The sequence below is a fragment of the Ixodes scapularis genome, unplaced genomic scaffold, assembly GCF_016920785.2.
Source record: "Ixodes scapularis isolate PalLabHiFi unplaced genomic scaffold, ASM1692078v2 PGA_scaffold9__187_contigs__length_104089568, whole genome shotgun sequence".
NCBI lineage: Eukaryota > Metazoa > Arthropoda > Arachnida > Ixodida > Ixodidae > Ixodes > Ixodes scapularis.
This window is the reverse complement of record NW_024609884.1, coordinates 13196016-13218863: the sequence shown is the minus strand read 5'-3', so window position 1 is coordinate 13218863 and position 22848 is coordinate 13196016. Positions and strand designations below refer to the sequence as shown.

Below are 22848 nucleotides of genomic sequence, written 5' to 3'. Positions count from 1 at the left end.
CATGGTTACTTGACCATCCGAAAGCAGCGTGTAAAATCGCCAACGGCGGGCACGAGTCATCAATATGGTTGGGACGTGACTCGAAGGGCTTTGAAATGTAAGTATGCGAGCGTGGAGTAAAGTGGGGGAGGGGGGGGGGGGGGGTTTAGACTGCTTCCCCAACGAAAAGCTTCTAGGGAGGATTTTTCTGGAAAGCGTTTGTCGACAATGGGTTAAATACGCGGGACCGACATTCGCCCCATGGAAACGACGTCGAACAACCCCAAATCCTGGCTGGCTAGAGCCCGTGGAGGCACTGGCGTTTTAGTGGGCCACACACGCACCCAGAAAAGGAGAGGCAGAACTCTAATACCCGACTCGACAAAAGACCCGTGTCCTCCGGAAAGTAGGTTGGCTCGAGAGCTGCTCCCAAGGCCCCCCAGCAGTGTCAGCGAAATTTCGCCACGCACATTTCTTGGGGCTTTGGGGGCGCTCCTTCTGTCGAGGCGCCGTTCTTCCCGTCCTGTTCGAAGCCACAAAGGGCTGGTGTGGGATCTCTGTCAACCGAGCTTAACTTATGTGCGACATGATCCCGAACGCTGACCCCAATGGGCCGCAACAACAACTCTGTGTCCGGGCGAGGCCCCCCTCCCCTCCCCCGCAGTGTCCGGAGTGTGAACCGTCATTTTACGCGTTTCATTTGGGCGAGCCTCCCTCTCTCAGCCTTCCACTTGGTCTCTGGGCATTGTGTCCGAACTTGCCCGAGCCTGACTGCCCGTGTTCACACGTGACACCTGTGCATTCACGCGTCGGATTCAAAAATCGGCGGATTAAGCGAGCACAGCTCAGCGTCCGGATGGTGACGAGAGACACACGCTCTCCATTCGTCTCGGGAGTGAAAGAAACGCCAAACAGGAACTTCCATTTTTCGATAAACATTCTTAGAGACGCAGTGTGCTGCCGTTTCTTTTTCTTATTATTATTATTTTTTGGGGGCGAAAATGGGAAGAGGGGTGGGGGAGGGGGGGGGGTGCGGGGGAGAGTTAGAGAGAGAGACTGAGGCCTTGACAGGGTGGGGTTGAGATTGCTACACGTTCCTACTTGCTCTGTGTGTAGCGTTGTCATCTTCTAACTGCCATTACCGGTGTACGGAGACTTTTTTTTTCTTCGTTTTTTTGTGAAGTCTGTGTCGTCCACATCCGTTTCTAAAAAGGACAAGATGTCGGAGCGAAAGCGCATTCCGGATCCGCTTCTTTTTTGTACGTTGCTGTTGGTGGTCTAGCTCGAGCGTTCGCCAAGTCTCAAACTGAGCGAGAACAGAGGCCGACGATTTGAAGGCTGTCTCGCCCTTACCGTTTCTGCCCTCGTGTCCTTTGTCAGGGCGTTTGTTCGGGAGCTAAATTGTCTCCGCATACTCGCCGGGTTTGTCTCACTGTCCACCAAGGGGCGTAACTGGTGCGTCTTTCCGGATCTACAAAGTGAAGCGGAGGAATGTCGATAATCGCGCCTGCCTCGCGAGGCTCCCGTGCAGTCGACAAGCCCACGGCAGAGACAGCGTGCTTCTGAGCATTCAAACAAGCGCAAGACATCGGCGTGAGCTCAAAGTGCTCGTAAATGGGCTTCAATGGGTGCTACGTACCGGTCTACGTGGTTGAATGTCTACATGGTTGAATAGCTTGAACAGAGCAATTTACCCGCAGCTTTAAGAGACTATTCAGACAAAAGGAACGACCCTAATCGATTACGAAGGCCGATTACCGAAGTATGGGAAATACCTCCAAAGCTTTCTACACTGCTTCAATTAGTTTGAATTGACAGAAAGTTACCAACTGACATGTTTAATCGGAAAGATTACGATGAAATATGCCAGTTTGTCACTTATGCACCTATGCAAAACGTATCATTACTTTTTTTTCGTGAATACGAATTTGTTTGTAGGATTCAATTTTTTTTTTTGTAAGAACGTTTTATGAGTCGCCCGGATACTCGGTTGAAGTATTGCTTATCAGGAAACAAAGGGCACCGTTAGGAAAAGGCGAAGGCTCTTTGTATGAACTGGGGTGAGACAGATAAGCCACAATGGGCACAGAAGTGATGTCGCGGGAGCTCAGTCTAGGTCACAGTAGCTCGATACAGCTAGCAGGATCTAGCTTGGATGTTCGAAAGGAATGTTTGTACTATTTCCTGTCACGCAAATTCATACAAAAAAAATAGCAAATCGAGAGCTGGGAAAACGCTGGATTAACCTAATGAGAAAACTTTAAGACTATTCGTCATAAAACTTAAAACTGAGCCTTCACTCAAAATACTATATTCGTAGTGCTAGATTAGCAGATATTCAGCATTAACATGTTTCTGCGAAGGAGCCCGATCGGTTCGATACCTGCGTGGCCTAAATATGTTTCAAATTTCGCATCTTCGCTCGTTTCGCACAATGCCTTCTACCATACCGCAAATCGTTTGGGCACGGCATCTCAAGCTGAACCATGTTGTGAAGTAGCCACCTGCCCCGGGTAGCGACTTGCCCCGTAAAGGAGGCCCACATTTCTCCCAGCTAACCTCCATTTTCTCTGGACAACACCGAACAAGTAGCGCGACGACTTCAATCAATCGACTGATAATTATGAAAACATGAGTTGTTTAGTTTAATAAATATGAACTAAACTTCACTTCCCCATCAAAGCCAAATATTTTTCTATAAACCAATTATGCTTGCATGGGTAGTATGACATTTTCCATTGATACACGTGTGTGTGCTGAACGTTTCCCCGTGCCTTCTTGGTTGGAATGCTAAGTTAACGTAACCAAGCTCGTACATTTTGCTCAGACTAATTAATGGTACCATGTGCACAGCGCGACACTGCTCGCGCGAACAAGTGATTGTCAACTTTTCGTGATTTTCTCTTGGAATCGAAAAGTTGTCGTTCAAACACTAGTGCCATTAAACGTGCTCATTTGCGTCACTAACTTAAACGGCGAAATCGGGTGCACGCCAATATCACTTCAAAGTAAAATGCTAAACAGCACCGCTGTCGCGTTCGCGAGGAGTGTACAGGGTATTTGTCTAAAAGCAGTATGTAGAGATAGCATCTCATATATGTATGCTGGGTCTGCAGCGACGCGCACGCCACCAAAAATAATTACAAAAAAAAAAAAAGAAAAAAAAACTCTTTTACGTGTATATAATACTATAAATATAATATAAGGAAGTTGGTTACTTCATTATCATGAAAACCAATTATTAGTCCAGGGAAGAAGGCGCGTACATGCTAGCACACCTGTACAGTTTGTACCACGCCTTCTTCCCCATTCCAGTAAAAACGAGAAACACAACAAGGGCTTGCTCCACGGACTGGATTAAGCGCCGCATAAGTTACCCCCAAAATACTACAATGTAAATTCCACCTCTTCGAAACAAGGCACCGAGCAAGCAGCGGAGGGTTGAACAAGTACCAATATGCTTCGAACTGGGATTGGATTCAGGGGAATGAACTCTTGTCGGAACTTGCATAGTTCTACGCGAAAACATAATCGAAAAGATGCACACTGTTGCGGTGAGGTGGCGGGTGTTGAGGGACCGGCGCACGTAGAACCAACGCTCCCGAGTTTGTGTACACGTACAAAAGTATCATAAGGGCCACATCGCGTTAGCAACAATACAGTGCACGTCCGGATTTAACCCTGCAGAGGGGAAGATCTGATGACCGTCCTCTCAACAAGGCCAACACAGCTCCAGCGCATAATCGTGTTAACCATACGCATAGGTAAGGACGTGATTACAAGAACAATAAAGAACTTGTGCCCGATTGGACGCTCTCCTTTCGTTTCCTTGCAGTCAACTTACGAAGCATACCCTCAGAAACGCTTTGCTCCCGTTTACATTAAATTTAGTTTCGAATATGCAACGCCGGAAATAAACAACCAAGGGGAAACGGTAAGTACTCTGTTACAACAAAATTTTTGTGCTGCTGCATTAAAAATATTTGATAGCCTACGCCATCAACATTCTGACTTTGATCCTCGTGTGGAAAGTGGCATAACGTAGCCGCAAAAGTAATGCGCCGGCACTTGGACACCTGCTTTCACGATGCACTAAGTATCGCATTACCTCTCACACCCGAAATAACGTAACACGTAGGTTCTTCGAGCCTCGAGAAACACGACGTCAAAGAAGCACGCGGTCACCGCGGCATTTGCGCGACCACGGCGAGACCGTCCCGCGCGCGTTTCGACGGCACCCCGGTCACTCAAGTCCGGAGCGCGCCCGTCGAGGGAAGAAGGGAGACCAGAGGACGGCTCGGTCACTTACCGAAGGCGAGTAGAAGGCGGACTGCTCGGCGGCGCCGAGCGGCAGGAAGCCTTGCTCCCCTGCGGCGTACGCCGCGGTGCCGTACATGTTGATGGGCAGACCGGAGGCGGCGAGCCGCTGGTAGTTGAGCAGCTGAGCGTCGTACTGGCACGAGCACACCGTCTGGCCCGTGATGGGGTCGGTCAAGACGGGGCGCCCGGACTCACAACACGGCGTCCCGGCGGCTGGAGCGCTGCCATGAAGACTCTGAGTCGTCTGGCCTGGCATCGGGACCTGCGAGAGAGCCGGCCGGTTGTGACGGTGCGGCCCGCGATCCTCCTCTCCGCTAAGGGGGTCAGGGGAAGTGGGGACTGGGCTAGCCTCGAGCACGTCCGAGGGTGGGGGGTTCCCGGATTGCCTGCCCCCCTCCCCCATCTTCCTAAGTTGCCCCCCCCCCCCCCCTCCCCTCGGGGTGTGTGTGTGTGTGTATGTGCTCTAGCGTGTGGGTGTGTGGGTGGGTGGCTGGGTGGTGTGTGGGTGAGACTGACTTCTCTCTCCTCGCGGTGTTGACGACGTCCTGTGGTGGCGGACAGGCGATCGAGGCGATGGGGGAGGTCGAACTTACGCGGGCTGCATCATTTTGACACACTGGCTTTTTCTTGTCTCCTTTTTGGCCCGTTTCGATCCGGATGAGTTTCGTACCGCCCGGCACGCGTTCGTGTAATCACTACTGCGTGATGCACGTTAAAAAATCCTAGGCTAGCGGTTGTACTCACTGGCTAAATCTCTAACCTACAGCTAAGAGACAGGTCACCCGTTCAGGCGTACCAACATCATGGCTGTATAAATATACAAGCAACACCATTTTTTCCCCTGCTATGACGGTGTGGGTGCTAGTTGCTCTTTGACATTTCCACTAGATTTTAATTGTGCGTGTCAGCGATAGGTCAGACTATTGTCAGTGGATCCTGGGAAAGTAGCACTAAGCTCAAATTCCAATTCGTTATTTATTTCTACTTGGAAAGGGGAGGCAAAGAAAAAAGCAGCTCAGTGTTGATTGGCAAGCCTCTGCCCCCCCCCCCCCTTCCCCTTCCCCCCCCCCCCCCCCCCCATAGAGCAGCAGAGGATACACATGCATGCACAATATCTATAACATCACTAATATAATTACCAACAAACGAAATACTAGTATCAAAGATAGTAAAGAGAAAATAACCTAATCGCACAATCACTTCATGCTTTACCATGCGAAGACATAATTATAAAAACCTGTAACAAAAACAGACTGCTCCTCTTTCCGAGTCCAACTCATAATGTTCATGTTAAATTCGCTGCACCAATTTAGAGAACGCGGTAGTGTAGATCACATTATTTGATTGACATTATTAGTCCTGGAATGCGGTATTGAGTATATATCCGTACAACGAGTATTGTAAGTCTTTTCTCTGAACTCAAGGTGGGAAATTGATAGGAATAAATGGTTATGACATAACGGCATTTTGTATGAAAGGGCAAGTGTGTAACTTAGTAATAGGTAACTTGCACAATATTGAATTTTTCGAATGGTTTCGTATGACTACATAGGTTGTATATTATACGAATCACTTTTTTTATAGAATATGTATTTGTTTGATAATCGAGAAAGTAGTATTTTCCCATACTAAGAAACAATTATTATAATGAGCGTAAAAAAATAGAGTTGTAAACGAGTACCATAGCGGAGCTGGGAATCATGTGACGATATCCGTATATCGTACCCACAGCTTTGGAGAGTTTATTACACATATATTACGCCATTTCGTTCCAAACCATGCTTTGACTAAAAATTCCCCCTAGGACTACCACGCTCCCAGCTATAGCAATAGTGCCGGTGCCAAGAGAAAGCACAGACGTATACCTACAATTTGTATTTCGGGATCTAAAAAGGACGGCCTTCGTTTTGCCTACATTTATTTGCAGGGAATTTGATGTTCTCCAGTCATTTAGTTTATTCTCAATAAAGTAGTTCACAGTATTGTGAAAAGTCAGTGTTTACCAGAGCATAAATATACAAGTAAAAAAGGAAGCGGCCTCAAAATACTGTCCTGGGACACCCCAGCGGTAAACGGCTGAAGATTAGATCATTTCTTATTTATTTCAACACACTAATATCGGTCATGAAGATAACTCTTGATCAACTGTAAAGCCATTTTAGCCCATGGAATGAGCAGTTTCTCGTCCACCGCTCCATTCTTGGTCAGCCGATCTAAATTCGCTGGTGACGGGTAGCTCTATGGAGACGTTTCTCAAATACCAAGATTTTGTTATCCATACACAGGCGAAACAAGCTTACACCTTCGCAATGCCACCATATGTGGTGCCGGTGTTTGGCGGCATTGAGAAATACTTTTCCTGTCTTTCAGTAAGTAAGAACAACAAAACCATTGTAAGAGATATGCAGAGTTAAGCAGGATTAACAAGTGGATTGCATGCACAGCTCTTAAGACGCTTATATTGGTGAGGAACGCTTTCAGTACGGTGATGCTCCATAGTGATCTTGGCGCGACTGGTTCAGAACGACCCTTGCGAAGCTTCGAAGATTTGAATGGACGGATATGGCGATTTCCATGGCAACTGAGACCGATTAGCCCATCACCCTGTGAGGATTGGTCGGCTGTATGTTATTATCTGTTTGTGTCCGGCTAGCAAACAGGGAATTCGGCAATGGCGCTACTTTACCAGGATCCACTGAGTTTAGGTAAGACGAGACAGTGCTCAGAAAGCAGACTACTCTTATGTTTTTTTGGTTTTTTTTCATCACGTTCCTCTACGTAGTACATTCGTGCGTGAAGTGCGCACGCGGAAAACGGGGCGACGTATTCATTAACTGAGCCCCCGCAATAATACCCTGCGTATACACACGCTATGCTGAAACACATTTTCCGCGGCACCTAAAAGCCTAATCTATAGATTGGGGAGTTAGGAGAGTATGTTAGATAATGAATTAGGAGAGCCAGCATTCCGGTGACACAAAAGACCAGTCGATTGCGGCGCCATTTCCTGAACAAGTAATGTTGAAACTGATTAATGTTCAGCCTGACAAATGACACGAACCCCTGGTCGATCTATCTCTCTGTTTGCATTGGTTCAATTAACACGTTGCCTGTCAGCACACGCGATGAAGATCTTCGTCGGAAAGGATTGCTTTAGCTGCGCGCTGTGTTCCGAGTTCGGAACACACGGTTTTCTATTTGTCATGGCTTGAAATATTAGGGGCCAAGATAAATAAGAAGCGAGAATACGTAGGAATGGCCATAACAGTAAACAGGAAAGGAAAAGGAGAGAACACAGTACGTCTTGGGCCCATGCTGATTTTTTCTGGCGTCAGCAACACCTGGAGAGTTCTTGAATTAAGAAAACAAGGCTTGGTCGGTATCAATGCACACGAACAGCTTTACGTGACCTTTCACACCACTGATAAAATGCATGGGTGTCGTTATCGCGAGATCTCGTTACTTGGCTTGGTTCACACGCCCGAGCAACTGCGCTATAGGTGGCATCTTTTTTTTATACGTGTGGTAGCCATTTGAGACTGTTCTTTAAAAAGCCAAATCTCTCGGACAGTCAATGAATGTACGCAGTTTTCAGAAGCTTGTAAACAATCTTATCTCATGTTATTATGTGAATGTACAGACACAACAGATATAGTGAGCGCCCTCGGCACGATGTACGATCTTGAGTCGCTTCGATAAGGCCACTTTACCGTTATCGGCTAGTGCTATTCGTATGATAAAACGAGCTACTAAAACGTCTATTTTTTATATCGTTGCGCATGCCACGTTCTCGATCCCTCGAGGGTCCTTATCATGTAAAGCTAGGCGACTGTAGAGAAGTTTTGTTAGTGTGTGTAAGTACCGTATTTTCCAGGCTATAGTCGCGGACTATACATGTTTAAAAGTTGAACTTGTAAGCTGTGCGGGCGGACTATACAGGAATGTTGTTTTTCAGAATCGTTCATTATGACAAGACGTGACGGATCTCGTGAATGAAAAAGTATGTTAATGATGATTTATGTATAATGCAAGCTACTTTGAGAGCTAAGAAAGCAGGCATTTGTCTAGGTGTGCCGTGTATAAGAAGATTTCCGTGTCAACTAAACACCAGGTGCGGTCTACGCACGCAGAACAGCAGTGCGAGGATAAATCAGTCACACCTGTTATCGATGGTTGTTTCAAATAAAATAACTTCTTGAAAATAAACGAGGTCTTGATGGGTTTTTTTTAAATTAAAGAAACACTAGATTTAAAATTCTCGATACAATTTTAGTTTACAAGACAGACACTATTGGTGGTCGCGTACCACCATCGCACACACACTCTCGCTTTGAGTGCCGCTGTTCGACTCGCGCATAGGTTTCTTGCGCAGCTTGGTCTTGCCCAAGGTTGTGACCCGATCTGCATCCTGCCCGACGCCAGCCAGCCGCACCTTCATGGCGCGGGAATCCACGTGCGAGACCCTTGATGCCGAAGAGTTAGTATAAACACAACCTTGCGCCCAGCGAAATAAAAGAAAACGGCAAACCACAATGGTGCTCGCTTGGAATGTGCTCGGCGAAATAAAATTAAAAAAAAGGGCCAAAACAGAATTGCGCTCGCTTACACCACCTAAGTAAATCTAATCTCTGTAAATACGGATTTTAGAAACTTGCATAATATTTTCATATCAGGGAGGTGTAAACAGAGATCGCTATTGTAATATCGATCATTCACAAACAAGGGAGCGCGTTTGTCACACCGCGGTACCGCCATCGATGAAAGTGGCGAATACAGCTCGGTTAGTAACAGGGGTTAAGCAATTGGTTAGTAATCGGCAATATAAACAATCAAGCTAGCTATATTTTTAACATAGAAACAAGATGAAAATAGTTCTGGGGCTATGGTTTGAGCCCCGAAAGACGGTCGGACGGGGTAAGACAGAGAGAAGATTTACCTGGTGTGACACGCTGATTCAATATTCGCCCATTGTGGCTGTCCCCGATATAGAGGCAAACTATGTTCTCACCCCCCCCCCCCCCTCCCCCCCCCCCCCCCGGCCAAAAAAAAAAAATATTGAATGGTTTTTTTTTTAGGAACAATGTCCAAGGATTACTCAAACGAAGGCACTATTAGAAACAATAGGGAAAAGCTTTTTGTGTACGACCTTGGAAGGGGGGGGGGGGGGAGGATAAACTACAATGGACACAAAAGAAATGTTCGGGAAGGCTTATCTAGGTCACCGTAGCTTCGTTGATCGAAGGAACGGTCGCCCTCGCTCGCGCCACACCCAAGCAAATCCATCTCGAAAATCTGCAAACACTGCGACAAACGTTTCGAGGCCAGGAGACGGCCATCACGATTCGTCAATGCCGGAAGAAAGGTGCGCTACGAGAAAGCAAAATGAAACGTCACGCCAAGGACATTTTGATTTGAAGCCAAGATGTGGCCATCCTTTCGTCTGCGCAAGTTCTCGGTGAAAGGACCGCTTTCCGCCAACGACCTCCCTGAGACGGCGCGGGTTCCCCGGCGTTCTCTTTTCTGCCACTCGGGAGGCAACCTTTCCCATTCAGACGGGCTCTGAGACCCAAGAAATGTTAGACGGCAGAATCCCCGGAGGTGGTTTTGCGCCTTTTCATTCCCCCTTCCTCCCTTCCCTACGTCTCTCAATTTTTCGTTTCCCGTTTTACCCTATTTCCTTTTCCCCTCTCTACTCAATTCTCGCCCTCTTTCTCTCTCTCTCTCTCCCTCTCTTTCGCTGAAAGGGACTTCAACACGTGTTTTCTTGTGGGAGTGTGTATGGATACTTGGAGAAAACCTGAGTTTTTCGCCATTTCGGTTTAGGTGGACTCGCTGCGCCGGCTAGGGAGCAAATAGGGAACTGCAGTAGGAAGTAACTGCCCGTAGTTCTCGTTTGACGAAACCCTAAATCATGCGAGAACCCTTCAATGCCAAAACTCGCCTTCTTTATCCTCTTATGATTGCCTCGGCTGGCCTCGGTCAGAGCTATTTATACTGGAAGAGTTTGGCATTCTTTTGAAGATGCCGACAGCCTAGCAAATATGACCAGATATCTGGCAACCATGCTTCCCCCGCCATATTTATTGCCCTATTAATTCATGACCCCCTTTGAATTAGCCACTCCGTGTCTGCAGTGGCGTGTCACCGCATCGCCGTTGGCTCTTTCCACTCGTTCAATTGCTCACACTTTCTTATCTGCAACGATCTCCAAAATTATTAACAACTTTCATTCTTTTTTTTTTTTTTTTGTCTCAAAAATTATATGTTTACGTTCCCACCACCGCCACTGTTCAACACCGCGGAAAGCGTGCTATGCAGAAACTGCAAACACGTGCTCCCAATCGTCTGACCTTATTATTATTTTTTTTAATGAGAAAGCATATTTTTGTTTGAAAACAAAATGAAAAGGCTCATTGTAAGTTTTTCTTATTGGAGATTGAAAAAATTTAGTGGTTTATGAATGTAGTCACCAATTACAGGCGAACTAGAATATAAATGAACGGAAAATGTTTTCATAGCGCTACCTGTAACTGCGAATTAAAGTGTGTGCACGCTCATAGTAGAATGGCGGAACGAAAACGAATCTCCATATTGTGTAATCGTGCAGCGAAAGGTAGAAGCGCGAGCTCATAGTGTTGGCAGGATGTGCATAGAGCAAGGAGCTGGCCCTTGCCTTTATTGCAGTAGATCATAAGGTGAAATGGACAATAGCTCGCCCCATCCGCCGAACTTTCTCAGCATATACTGCTCTCGCCTCGGCACAGGGAGTCGGACCTCAGCGGCCTCTGCGTGCTGCAGGCGCCAGGCTGTGACACTGTCGCGGTGTATTCATTCATTAACTCATTCGCGTGTTTACTTTATGCGATAAAAATGTTCACCATTTTCGAAAGAATTAGTGTCCCCTGTCGGTGTTCGAAGACTCCTTGTTAGGAAACTCGATGAAACAAAGGGCGTCATTTGAAAAGAGACGAAAGAAGCTACTTTGTTCGATCCTCGGACTCGAAAGCGACCATTCGGGAGCTTTTTCGATGATGCCAAGAGGATCCATCTTCGCGCCTCGATCAAGGTCACTCTATAGTGTGATCTTACCCTCGATGGACTGTTCGCGCCCCCTTGTGCCATGCCCGCGCCCAAGTTCATATATATAAAAAAAAAAAAAAAAAAAAAAACTCAAACAGGGAATTCAGAAAACGATGAAGGGGTCTTTCTTTTTTTTTTTTTTTTTTGTAATTTCTGTATACAGCTTTTATGACTTATGTTAATGTTAGAAATTTCCTGACACTTAAAAATAAAAAAAATAGTATCTCGATTGTCACTGTTGTCAGTAAAGCGTATTCAACCAAAGGTGTCGCTAGAAGGCCTCCGATGAAGCGAATATTTTTAATCCAGTTTTCAAGTGATCCTTAAAACTGCATCACCTCAGTTAGTTCTCTATTAATAAATGAATGATGGCATCGCATTGTAAACTAGCCCAATATTGGTTTGAGTTCAGGCTGTGTCTGTAGTAAGACTGCTCGTATTTTCAATTCAGGGCTTTAAGGAACATACAATACCCTAATTTGTCCTTATATCTGACGCGTGCATCTTTCGCAACTATGGTTGCAGAAAGCATATTCCACCTTCTTTAGCGCAAAACTTCGGGGTCTATGCAATAGGCAGTTATTTGAGAACTGCGAGAATCTGTTGCCTGATGCTTCGATATTGCTGACGTGCAACCGGTCCCCGTAGTTTCAGGGGTAAGGTGACGGCTATGTTAGACAACGAGGTTCAGTAAGATTCATACAAACCGTGACATTTGTTAGTGTTAAATCTACAGATGGCAGGCACCTTAAAAGGGCACTACAGTGTATCTTGATATCATCTTTGTACTGTGCGAACTCAATCTACGCACTATATGGATCCTGTAACTCCTAAAACAGCAAATTCGCAAACAATTATCGTGAAATTGAATCTGGAAGATCCGTTCAACTCCTTTCGGATGTAATAATGGTCTGTTTAACGTTATTACCTTCTCTATAGCAGAGAGCACCGCAGTGATCTGGCTTTATAATAATCGGCGGCTGGAAGCTGCCTCCCCCGAGTTTACATGCAGGCACCGCGATGGAAAAAGGCAACTAAATGCCCGAGATAAGCGCTCCCACAACAATAGTACTAAGACAAACGAGCGGATAAAGAGAGAAAAAAACGAACCAGGAAAAACAAGAGCGAAACACCGGGAGACTTCCGCATGTTTTATCTGACTGGTGCGCGCAGCACTAATGTCAGCTCGGAGCAGACACCATGACTGGACGAAGGAACTCTTGCCATTGGCAGTTGGCATCATTAGTGCATTAAGTGGGGATGAAGATACACCGAAACAGCGCTGGAACAAAAGCTCCGAGTCTCTCTCTTCCTCTCTCGCATATGCACGCACGCCTTTGCAGAGCACCGCCCGACCACACTCACTTCCAATTTGGCCTGTGATTACGCTTGGTGCCGGGATTCTTCGAATTTGGACGTCTAATTGCGCTGTTCGCCGCACTGTGTGACCGTTGCTTTCCTCCCCCCCCCCCCCTTTTTTTTTGTTAATTTTTAGCTTGTTTCTTTAGACATTCTATTTTTATTCCATTCTTTTTCTAACGTTGCCTTTCTTGTTGGTTTTTTAACAAAAGTTTGAATATTCGAAGCCCACTTTCCTTTTTAGATGATGACTGCTAAACTAAATTGTGAATGAATAATAAAAAAAAAAAAGTTGTGGTATTTAATTCTGCCCACGATACTTTTATAACGCTTTTGTTGTTCTGTCTGTCTGTGTGTGTGTGCGCGTGTGTGTGCGTGTGTGTGTGCGCGTGTGCGTGTGTGTGTGTGTCTGTGTGTGCGTCTGTGTGTTTGGAATCATGCGTTTGTTTGATTTTAATTCTTGTTACTTCTCGAACGGGGTCAAGGACTAAAGTTGAAGGATACATTTGAAGTTGAGAGAGCTAAATCGCGTTTACATTTATCTACACTAAAAATCCTGTTTTAATTAAACGCCACAATCCGCTGTCGCTTCGTGCAATGAACATACTGAATCCACGAAAAGCAAGAAGCTTCCAATTCCGAGCGATGCTGTACAAAAAAAAAAAAAAAAGGTTTTAGCAACCGAAGTTTTTGGAATACAATAGTAGATATTGACACTCACGGTCCTTACGGCACTCAGCATCCCACGCCGGTCATGCTCACGTACCCAAACGGACGCATTTACAATGCGCGTCTCAAAAAAGAACGACACGAAGAACAAAAATGCGAACCACTGTCGGACTCGTTTCGTCTACAACTGGTAGCAAAAACATGCGCTTAGCAAATAATTTTTTTTACTACTCCTTTTTTCTTTTTTTAAAGACTATTCGTCGTTTTGTGTGTTCCGTTCTGCCCATTTGCTCAGTGAGCCGGAACTAAAAGGGCGCATTTGGCAGTGTGTACAATCTCCGGCGTACTCTGCCGGAACCTTACCCGTAAGTCGGGCAAGCTAGCAGCCTCCCGTTTGTTCGTTGTAAGGGGCGATGCACAAATGACAAGCCTCTGCGCAGGCTTTCCTCGAGGTCACCACGCCACCCTAGGCAGCTCTATCTGCGAGTTTTCAAATGTTTGGAAACGTCGAGTCCGCAAACAATACCAAGCGCCTGTAGTTACGTGATAGGCTGGTGCAGTTTTAATAAACGATACATTGGAATTTGGGCGCTTTGCGACGGCGCGGTTGTATGCTCTGAAGCCTGAAGGATAGCACATCCTTTAGAGGGGGAGAGAGAGAGAGAACTTTTGCGAAAGAGGAACTACTAAAGTGTAAAGGCGGCACATCTTACAAGTTTGACGGGTTAATAAAACACCTCAACAATTTGGTCTGTTTTGTCCAAATACTTGTCTTATAGACCTTTTCCACAAGGGCGCCGCCATCTTGAATCGTCGTCACTTCCAGTATGGGCGAAAATATTACTTTGCCGTCGCCACGCCAATGGAAGACATTTTGGTAAGCCTAACCGTCAAACATTCTCGTTTTGGCTCCCCTCTATTTTTTACTGGTTACAGGTTGAAACGTTTTACTATTTTGTCGTCGCCCATACTGGAAGTGACGACAATTCAAGATGGCGGCGCCCCTGTTGAAAATGTCTATATCGAAAGAACCTCGATACATTTGAAACTCATTAAAAACAAAAACAAAAAAGTATGTTTTTTTGTTAGAAGTAGTCGACCGAGCGATTTAAATGAATATCTTGGAACACGTAAAAATATAGTGAACTGCGGCGTTTCGTTTGTCAAATTAAAGCTGCGACGAAAAAGTAGAAAAAAAAAGACATGTGTTTTTGATAATATTACGCTAGTGTCCTGCAAATACAGCATCGCTATCTATGAAAGACTTCTTGGCAGACATACAAATTGCTTAGAACTCCGCAATTTCCTGGTTTCCCCCGAACAGCGTGCTTTTATTTTTCTTTATTTGTCCAAGAATGAAAACTGTTACGAAAAGGCCTCTTGAATTTGCATCCATAGGAGCTGTCCAGGGAACTGTGACTAACTAGTTAGAGGAGCTGGTTCTTCAGAGAACGACTTCCAAAGGTGCTCCCAAGCATGGCGGAGACGTTGGCAAGCGTGTAGATGAAACTCCCCGAGATTATTCCGAGGACAGCCAAGGAAGGCCATTTCCCAACGTCAAAAAAATAAAATGTAAAAAAAAAAAAAAAAATTAGCTCCCACGCAAGAAAAAAGATATTTAGACGAACGTTTCTGGGAGATACTACTGCGAGAACCAAAGGAATCTAACCCACTTTAAAGGGACTGTAAACATCGGGTTCTCAGTGTAGCACGCTGCGATTTATTACAGAGGTGCGGCTAGGTGGTGGAAGTGGGGAGTCAAAATATTAAAAAAAAATAACTTACATAATTCAGAAACTAAAAAAAAAAAAGAACCTGTTTTGGGCAATCTGCGGCACCATTTCGCAGACGATGCCATACGGGCATGGCCTCCAAGATCCCGAAGCGGGATCTCGGAGCCCATGTGCGGGGCTGGCTACTTGTGTACGGTGCCGACAGATGGCGCAACGTGAGGCACGAGAGGATGTGGCGCTTCCACCGATCATTTTTGTATACGAAACGGGGGGCTCTGAGGAATTTAAACACTTGTTTTTCTATGTAGTTCATTTGACGAAAATATCTCACATTGAAAAGTGTACATTTGAGATACTCGCGCCGCGCTGAAAGAAGCGTACCAAAAACTTTCGGAAGATCGTCTGCTAAGCTCGGCGCCGGCGCGCCCGAGCGCGTCCTCGACGCTTCCGCCATTTGTCGGCAGCATTTCGCAGACGGCGTGCAATCTCCGCCAATTGCTGCCGTACATCGCCTAAAACAGTTTATTCTTCTTTTTTTTTCACTTTTAAATGGTAAGTTCATCCAATGACATTTTGACTACATACTTCCACCACCTGGCCTCACCTCTGCAGTAAATCGCAGCGTGATACGTTAAGAAACCGTTTTTCACGGTCCGTCTAAAGAGGGTTAGACTTCTCCGACCCTCGCGGTAGTTTCAGACCAGCCCAAATTTGTTTCAAGAGTCAATTTTCGGTTGCGTAAATTAACTGAAGAATACCTATGCGAGCAATTTTTTCCTGATTGTAGAAGTGGCACCTCACCTTAAACAAAGACAAATTTAAAACACGGCCGCTCTGCAGATGCCCGGCCACCCTGTCCCTCCTACCGGCGGCCGGGCCGCTGCGCCATGGAGAGGGCTTTTCTGTGGGGTGGCGTTCCTTGGAACTATAACGCGCGCCAGCCAAAAGGAGTTTATCCATGGACTCGCTGCTACGTAATACAGGCTTCGCTCCATGGGATAGGGGAATTTAGGTGCCGTTTGGCGCGGCTTCAAGAGCTGAAAACGTCGGTTCGCTCCATGGAACAATTAATGCCTTCGCATTAAAATGAAACGAGGACAGGTCGCAGGAGTTTCTTCAGTAGAAACACAGAATAACATTCACATTGGAAATATATATAAAAAATATTACCTAATGTTTTAGCATAGTGTTATCTCAATGCCGTTACCGTTACCGCCATGCCAGAGCCGGACCTATAGCGTACCGTGATAAGGAAAGGTTTTGCCAACCGGCAATATAAAACAATAATTGGCTAAATTTTCTTTTTTTTTTCGTATTGACGTGTTACGTTTTCGGCCCCGTTCCAACATGGTGGTAGCGGTATACAATATACTGTAACGCAATGCTAAGGCTCCCTAATCTTCACTTGCCTATTTGATGAATATGCAACTTCCCCTCACTTATGCTGAAAATATTATTTGAAGAAAAATGAGTAAACTTGTCCATTTATGTTATACTATCATATGGTGAAACAGAAGAGTGCCACCGCTCAGAGTAGGATCTCAACTCGAGCGATTAGTGCTCACAATTATTAAATTCGTAAAATATTTAATACTGTCGTTCCGTGTCTCCGAATGTACCGATCCCCGTTAAGGACCCATAATCGCATCATTTAAAACTAGCGCGTCAAATATGAAACAAGACTTCTGGCTTTAACGTATAGTAAACTCAAATAGCGAACCAAACAATAAACGCTACTTCAGACATCGGTGTTTGCGTCTGATCAACTGTGACGACCCCTTGCAGTGGTTTATGACGAGATGCTAGAGCCACTGAGGGATACGCAACACGTCGTAGTGAAACGCAAGACGTCGTAACGCAGCCGCTACTGAACCGAAAGTTTGGAGCTCACAAAACAAGGCTGGAGCGATAAACGGCGGGACGTTGCAAAACCCCAAAAAACATCACTTATACAGCAATATCCCTAAGGGATGGCCGTATTTTAAGAAAAAAAAAGCGCGCGATTGATCATGGCCGACAAGGCCGAGGAGACGTGTGACGTCGCGATTTTTATTCTCTCTCCTCTTCCCCCCCCCCCCCCCCCCCCCCCCCCCCCCCCCCCCGAGCAACACCTCGCCTCGAGCAGGTGAAGTAAAGCGAGGAGGAGAGGAGCGAGGCCGCTTCCCCTCATTCTCAACTGTCCCGGGAGGATCGTGACGTCATAGTCCTGGCTTGATCGCGCCCTTTTTTTTTTTTTTTTGCAAAAATACGGCCATCCGTTTGAGATATCAATGTATGAGTGATGTTCTGGAGTTCGTAGCGTGCAGTTCAACGCTTCTGCGGCCTTATTTTGAAAAATCCAAATTTCGGTTCAGCATTTCTTTAAACGCGAGCGTCTGAACCAGCCTTAACTCTATCATTTAAGCAACGTCATAAATAAAAAATAAAAAAAATAAAAAAATTCCGGCATGCATGGTTAGCCGACGAACCAACTCTCACTGTCCAGAAAAGCACCACCCGTGTCCACGCGCGCGCGGTTAATGGCTATCGAGCATATGCAGGCGCGGTCAACGGATGCCGGCTTGATTAAAGCTCGGACACGTTTCCTGCTTGAGGAAGCGTCGATGTCCCCCCGGAATCTCTTGATAGCCGGAGTCTGACCCCTTTTTCTGGAAAGGATATTTCATTAGGCAATCCTGGGCATGAGTCGCCTCACGGCCCCCTTGGGGGGGCTGACGTCTTTGTTATTGGTAGCGAGGGTGTTGCCATTCTCACGGGCAGGAAATGAAATTACCCCAATTGGCTTAGTGCTGGTCGCATGTGCGTGCGTGTGTGTGTCTCCCCCGCTCCCGACAACGGAGACGCCCGACTCGCGCGCACAGCCTCGGCGGAATACTAAAAGGGTGAAGCAATAGAGGTAATGCGGATTATGACCGGTTAGGGCTGTTTGTAGACGCCGTGAGTCGTGCGTGTGTGCGGGCCTGGCGGGGAAGTGTAGTTTGCTTAATTGTACAGACGGGACGACGCGTGAGTGTCTTTAAGTGCGAATGAAGCTAGGGGAAGGCTTTTGTTGACCGGAGGTTGTTGGCGTGTCGGTCGACTCGAAGAACAACATGCGCTTGTTTGTGTAGGAGTGTAGACTGAAGTAAAGGTGATGAAGTGGGTAAACTATTCGCACTCACGAATCGTTCATGCAGATGGACACGGTAAAACAGTTGTAAAATATTAGTTTTTTAGTATGGCGTATAATGGGCAAACGCACAGCGGTTGCGTTTGCAAATATACGCATTACTAAAACTCTATAATCTCAAGCATATATAGACGCATATGCCTCCTCCTTTTCCTCTTTTTAATTAGAACAGTAAAAATAAAATATAAAAGAAAATGGGCGTGAGGGATAAGAGTAGATTGTCCTTTTTAACCTTTTTATTAGTTGATTTAGTTTCGTGAAAACGGTAATTCTGTAATATATTTCTTTTTTGCCCTCGTTTAAAATGCCCTCAAGCAACTCTAAAAGACCACACACAAGAACAGAAGAGGCAAATTTACGCCGTAAGATAGAAATCATCTCTACGATGAAGTTTTGAAGCTACGCTCGGCAAAGAAGGATGACATCGGGGCGACGGAAAGACGAAGGTACAACTCGCCGAGTTGACAAGTCTCCGAAGCAGTACCCACCTTGATGCACAGATTTCTATCTTCCCCGCTAGCTGCCGTGGTGGACAGTTTGTGGGTCGCCCAGCACTGCTAGATCCTCGGACATGTCATCTCGCCGAACCCTGGAACGAAACGGCAAAAAGGGAGACGTTTGAGCCACGATCATTAAACAAAGGCAGCGATATGAAGAATGGTTGCTCCTGGCCGTCTCATTACGCCAGCTGATAAAAAGAGCGAGCGGGCTGCACCGGGTTCATTTATGCGTCTGCAGCGACACCGGGCATGGGCCATGACTGCATGATGAGCGAACCGAGGATTGTTAGCCCCCTTTTTAGGGTCCCCCCCACCGTTGGCCCGTATCGCCCGCGCTGTGATGGATAGTGGCAACATTCTGGAAAACGTCGGCAGGCTCCGATAGCATCTAAATTTACAACTGTAGAAGTCCCTTGCCGGGGAAATTCGAAGCGAAAGGGCCACTCAGGAGCTGATCATTTTATCTTTTTTTTTTTTTTCTTTTTTCTCGAGCGGATCAAAAGACAGGTTTCATATCTCCGCACGCCCGGACAGGAAGGGCACGGTTCCTTGCTTTCGGTTCCCCCGGTCTTGGTTTCGTGTTGTTTGAGAAAGAATGCTGGGAGGCGGTGTAGCCTTTACTAATACGGAATCCCCAAGAAGCTTGAATTTTGAGAGCGACGACGTGTTGTTTAAACGGCTCGCCCGATAAGGGCCCCGAGGAATGACCCTAATCCCGTACCGCGACTTTTGACAGAGCAATCGCCGTGGGCACGCAATTCATTAGGTATACGCGAATTACGCAGCAGTAATGGATTACACCTGGGTCCAAGTTTCGCGCTCTGGAATAAATGACTTCGCGAAAAACTCTTTATTGTCGCCATCTTGGGCGCCGTGGTCACAGTTCTGCCTTCATCGCAAGACGCTGTCTCCAGAAGAACACTTTACTCATGTCGAAGCCTATATTCCGTAGACTTCCAAACTTTGTTTCCTTGTGTATCTGTATTCTATCAATTTTGTCAAGCTCCTTTTTTTTTTATCATTATTATCTTGATTTTTTTTTTTTTTTTTTTTTTTTTTTTTTTATTTGCAGACAGATCAGAGGGCCAGAGTCGGCTGACGCTTTCCCTTTCGCTGCCATGAACAAAAATGCAAAAAGGAGAACAAAGGATCGCGTCGCCCAGACCGCGCAGCCACATAAAAGGACATCGGGAGGGGATATAGGTTTATGCCAGGCTCTTACCTTAACCGCCCTCCTTCGAGCGCATCTCTATAAACAACGGCCCCAGACGCACATAGGCTCTCCGAGGTAGGATTACGTTCGGCTGGATATGACATTAACGACTGAGCGGTTTACACTTCCTCCGCTGGCCACGGTCCGTCTTTTCCCCGTTTAAGTGGAATCTATGTGCGGCCTCGGCTGCCGCCGACAGTCGCCGCGCGCTTTTACTGTTGGCGGTCCCTTCTTTCTCGAGCCCCGGCAGACGCGTTTCTCAAATGCGCTCAGCCGAGGCAGCGGACTTGGAGAGAGCCAGCAGCGCTGTCGTCGCGGCGCGAAAAGTCCTCCGAACGCGGGGCATCCTCCCTCCGGAGGTTTCCTGGCTTTTCACCTTTTTCCCTGTGGCCTGTTCGTTTCTCCTCTCATTTCGGCCGTGTGCCACCGATCCTCTCTCTCGCTGGCTTTGTCCGCTTCATCGGCCCCAATCGGTTCGTTGTTTGTGTTTGTATGGGCAGCGTCGGACGGGAGAGACCGCTTGTGTTTCCTAACGCCCGGCTATTTGCGGAAATGGATCCGACCGGGAGTGTCGCTGTTTGGTGCCGTGTTCGTTAAATCGTAATGAACTTCTGCTGCTTGTTTCTTGTTTCTCGAGTTCGGACGTCGTCGTCGTCGTCGTCGTCGCGGAGAAACCGCACCGTGTCTTTTGTTTTGACGGTCGCGCTTTTGGGGGCAGCGCTGTTTCTCGGCGGCACCGTCCGCCTGTCTCCCGTGTCGTGCTTGGGGCTTTGGTTGTGTACATGGCCACTGGACTGGTTGGGAGGACCTCGGCCGTAAAGGAAATGGAGTATCTGGGATTTCTTCGCTCGGGCTTTGTGGCTACCTCTCGTTCTCCGTCAGTCGGCGCTTTTTGGGCCCAGGATCGTTTTCTCTTTCGCGCTGAGCGTCGTTGACTCGGGAGCTTTTGCAACTCTATGGCCGTTTGATGGCGCCGATGAGCACGGCGGGCTTATATAGCGAAGTAGCCTAGCCGGTAAAGTGCTCTCCGTTTGTGTTGTCGAGCTCAAAATGGGCTCCTGTTTCATCACTGATGTACACGTTCCGTCTCAGCGCATTGTTGGGTGTTGAATGAGGGCTCAAAGCTACCGACGATTGAGGGGACTACAACCACGCGCACTTGAGCAGTCCTTTGAAGCCAATGAATTTCGGCACGTGTCTATCTCGCCCTCCTTCTCGCCATCGAAGGTTCTAAGAAACGTTTCAAGGCCCCCTCTGGCGCTTCAGCGCAGCTTTCCTCACGCACAGCTGGTGCAGAGCGAGCTCTGGCTGCGCACGCAGCGCCTTCGCACTTTGTCCTTCGCTGCATCGAGTTACATTCGCACACAAACAGACACCTCGACGCATTACACACTCGGAACAAGTGTATGTATGCGCGCTGTTTATACACAATACAAAGGGACCTCGTGCGAACCGGCTTCCTGCGCGCAAAAGATAATAACGTCGTTAGCGATGATGAAGTCGAGGAGGCATCATCCCTGGTGGCGAGATTAATCGCGCCCGAGCACGAAGCGGAAGCCCAGCCGTCTTGGCGCTCTGCGGTGGCGCTGTCGTCGCTTGCGGCCCATTAGCAAGCGGAAGTTGTTGTTCCACTTGTTCTGGCGCGGCCGGCGTCTCCTCTCGGAGCTGCGCCGACGCCGGGCAGCCAGGAAGAAATGAATGCGAATGACTTTTCCCCCGGCGTCTTGCCGCTACACACCGGGTGTCTGGAGTGGTTCGCGCACGCGATCGCTCGCCCATGCAGGGCCGCTCGACGGCGAGCCCTCCCAGAGCGTCTTGCCCAACACGCGGATTTTTGTCGCGCCTGCCGGCGGCGACGAGCACGCACTGGCCGATAAGCGTGTCGCGGCTCTTCCCGAGGCCTGCGACCCAACCGAAGACATTTTTCTTTTTCTCAAACATGGGACGAGAACAAACATTTCCGGGGCCAACGATACGGAGAGATCAGCCGGTTGAGTGTCGAGAAAGAGAAAGGCGAGCGTTCAAAGGAGGCGGCGCCACGCTTATTACGCCGTCTTTTTAATTGATAGCTGCTTCCTAATTACTCTAATCAACTGGGTCCGGTAACTGGACCTGACTCGAACCCCGCTTAATTGGTTTGCGTCTCGTGAGCGCTTAGGCCTAACTTTGGACCCGCGTGATCAAGTGTTGTAGCAATCAAAGAATCGTAGCCATCAAAGTAATCAGAACACGCGAACATAAGTGTACGGTGAGAGACAGACGCAGCTCGATCGCTAATGTCCTTGTAGAACGAAAGCTCTCAAGTTCCTCTGGACCAGGGGCGTTCAGGAAATAGCCACCTAACGGCTACGACGTCGCGAGCTCATTAGTCTATCGCCAACTGCAGTTGACTCCGCTGCGGTTGAGAGCGCGAATCTAACACGAGTAGGACTTTACAGGTGGCGGAAGCTGCAAACTGGGTTAGATTTCTCAGACCTACCGAATTCTCAGCATTTCGGTGAATCTACGATAGCGGATTAGAGTCTTCTGCAGACTTGGAAAGTAATCCGTTACTTTTTCGAGTAATTTTGTAATTGACACGTTACTTTTTTGCGGAAGTAATTTGTAATGTCATTTCGTTACAAAATATTGGTAATGGATTACTTTAATTACTTCTTATATTTTAAAAATATGAGCATAATACAGAAACTGGAGCAATACGAGCAGAACATTCAGCGGCCAGAGAGAGCAAGTTTAAGAAAATAGAAAACATCAGGAAGGGGAGGATACCCGAAAAGAAAACACGATTTTTTGCATGACCGATATAACTCACATGGTATAACAATC

At 47.1% G+C, this 22848-nt stretch overlaps 1 protein-coding gene across 1 annotated transcript in view; it reads right to left on the bottom strand.

Annotated features, from left to right (window-relative positions):
- LOC8023365 (homeobox protein araucan) overlaps positions 1-22848 on the bottom strand; it is a 134047-nt gene that overhangs the window by 62025 nt on the left and 49174 nt on the right. Inside the window, exons 2-3 of the mRNA XM_002400517.5 lie at positions 18798-18898; positions 4289-4561 (exon numbers count right to left, since the gene is read on the bottom strand). Coding sequence (XP_002400561.2) covers positions 4289-4555 — 267 coding nt within the window. The 5' untranslated portion in view covers positions 4556-4561; positions 18798-18898. The remainder of the gene's footprint in view (positions 1-4288; positions 4562-18797; positions 18899-22848) is intronic.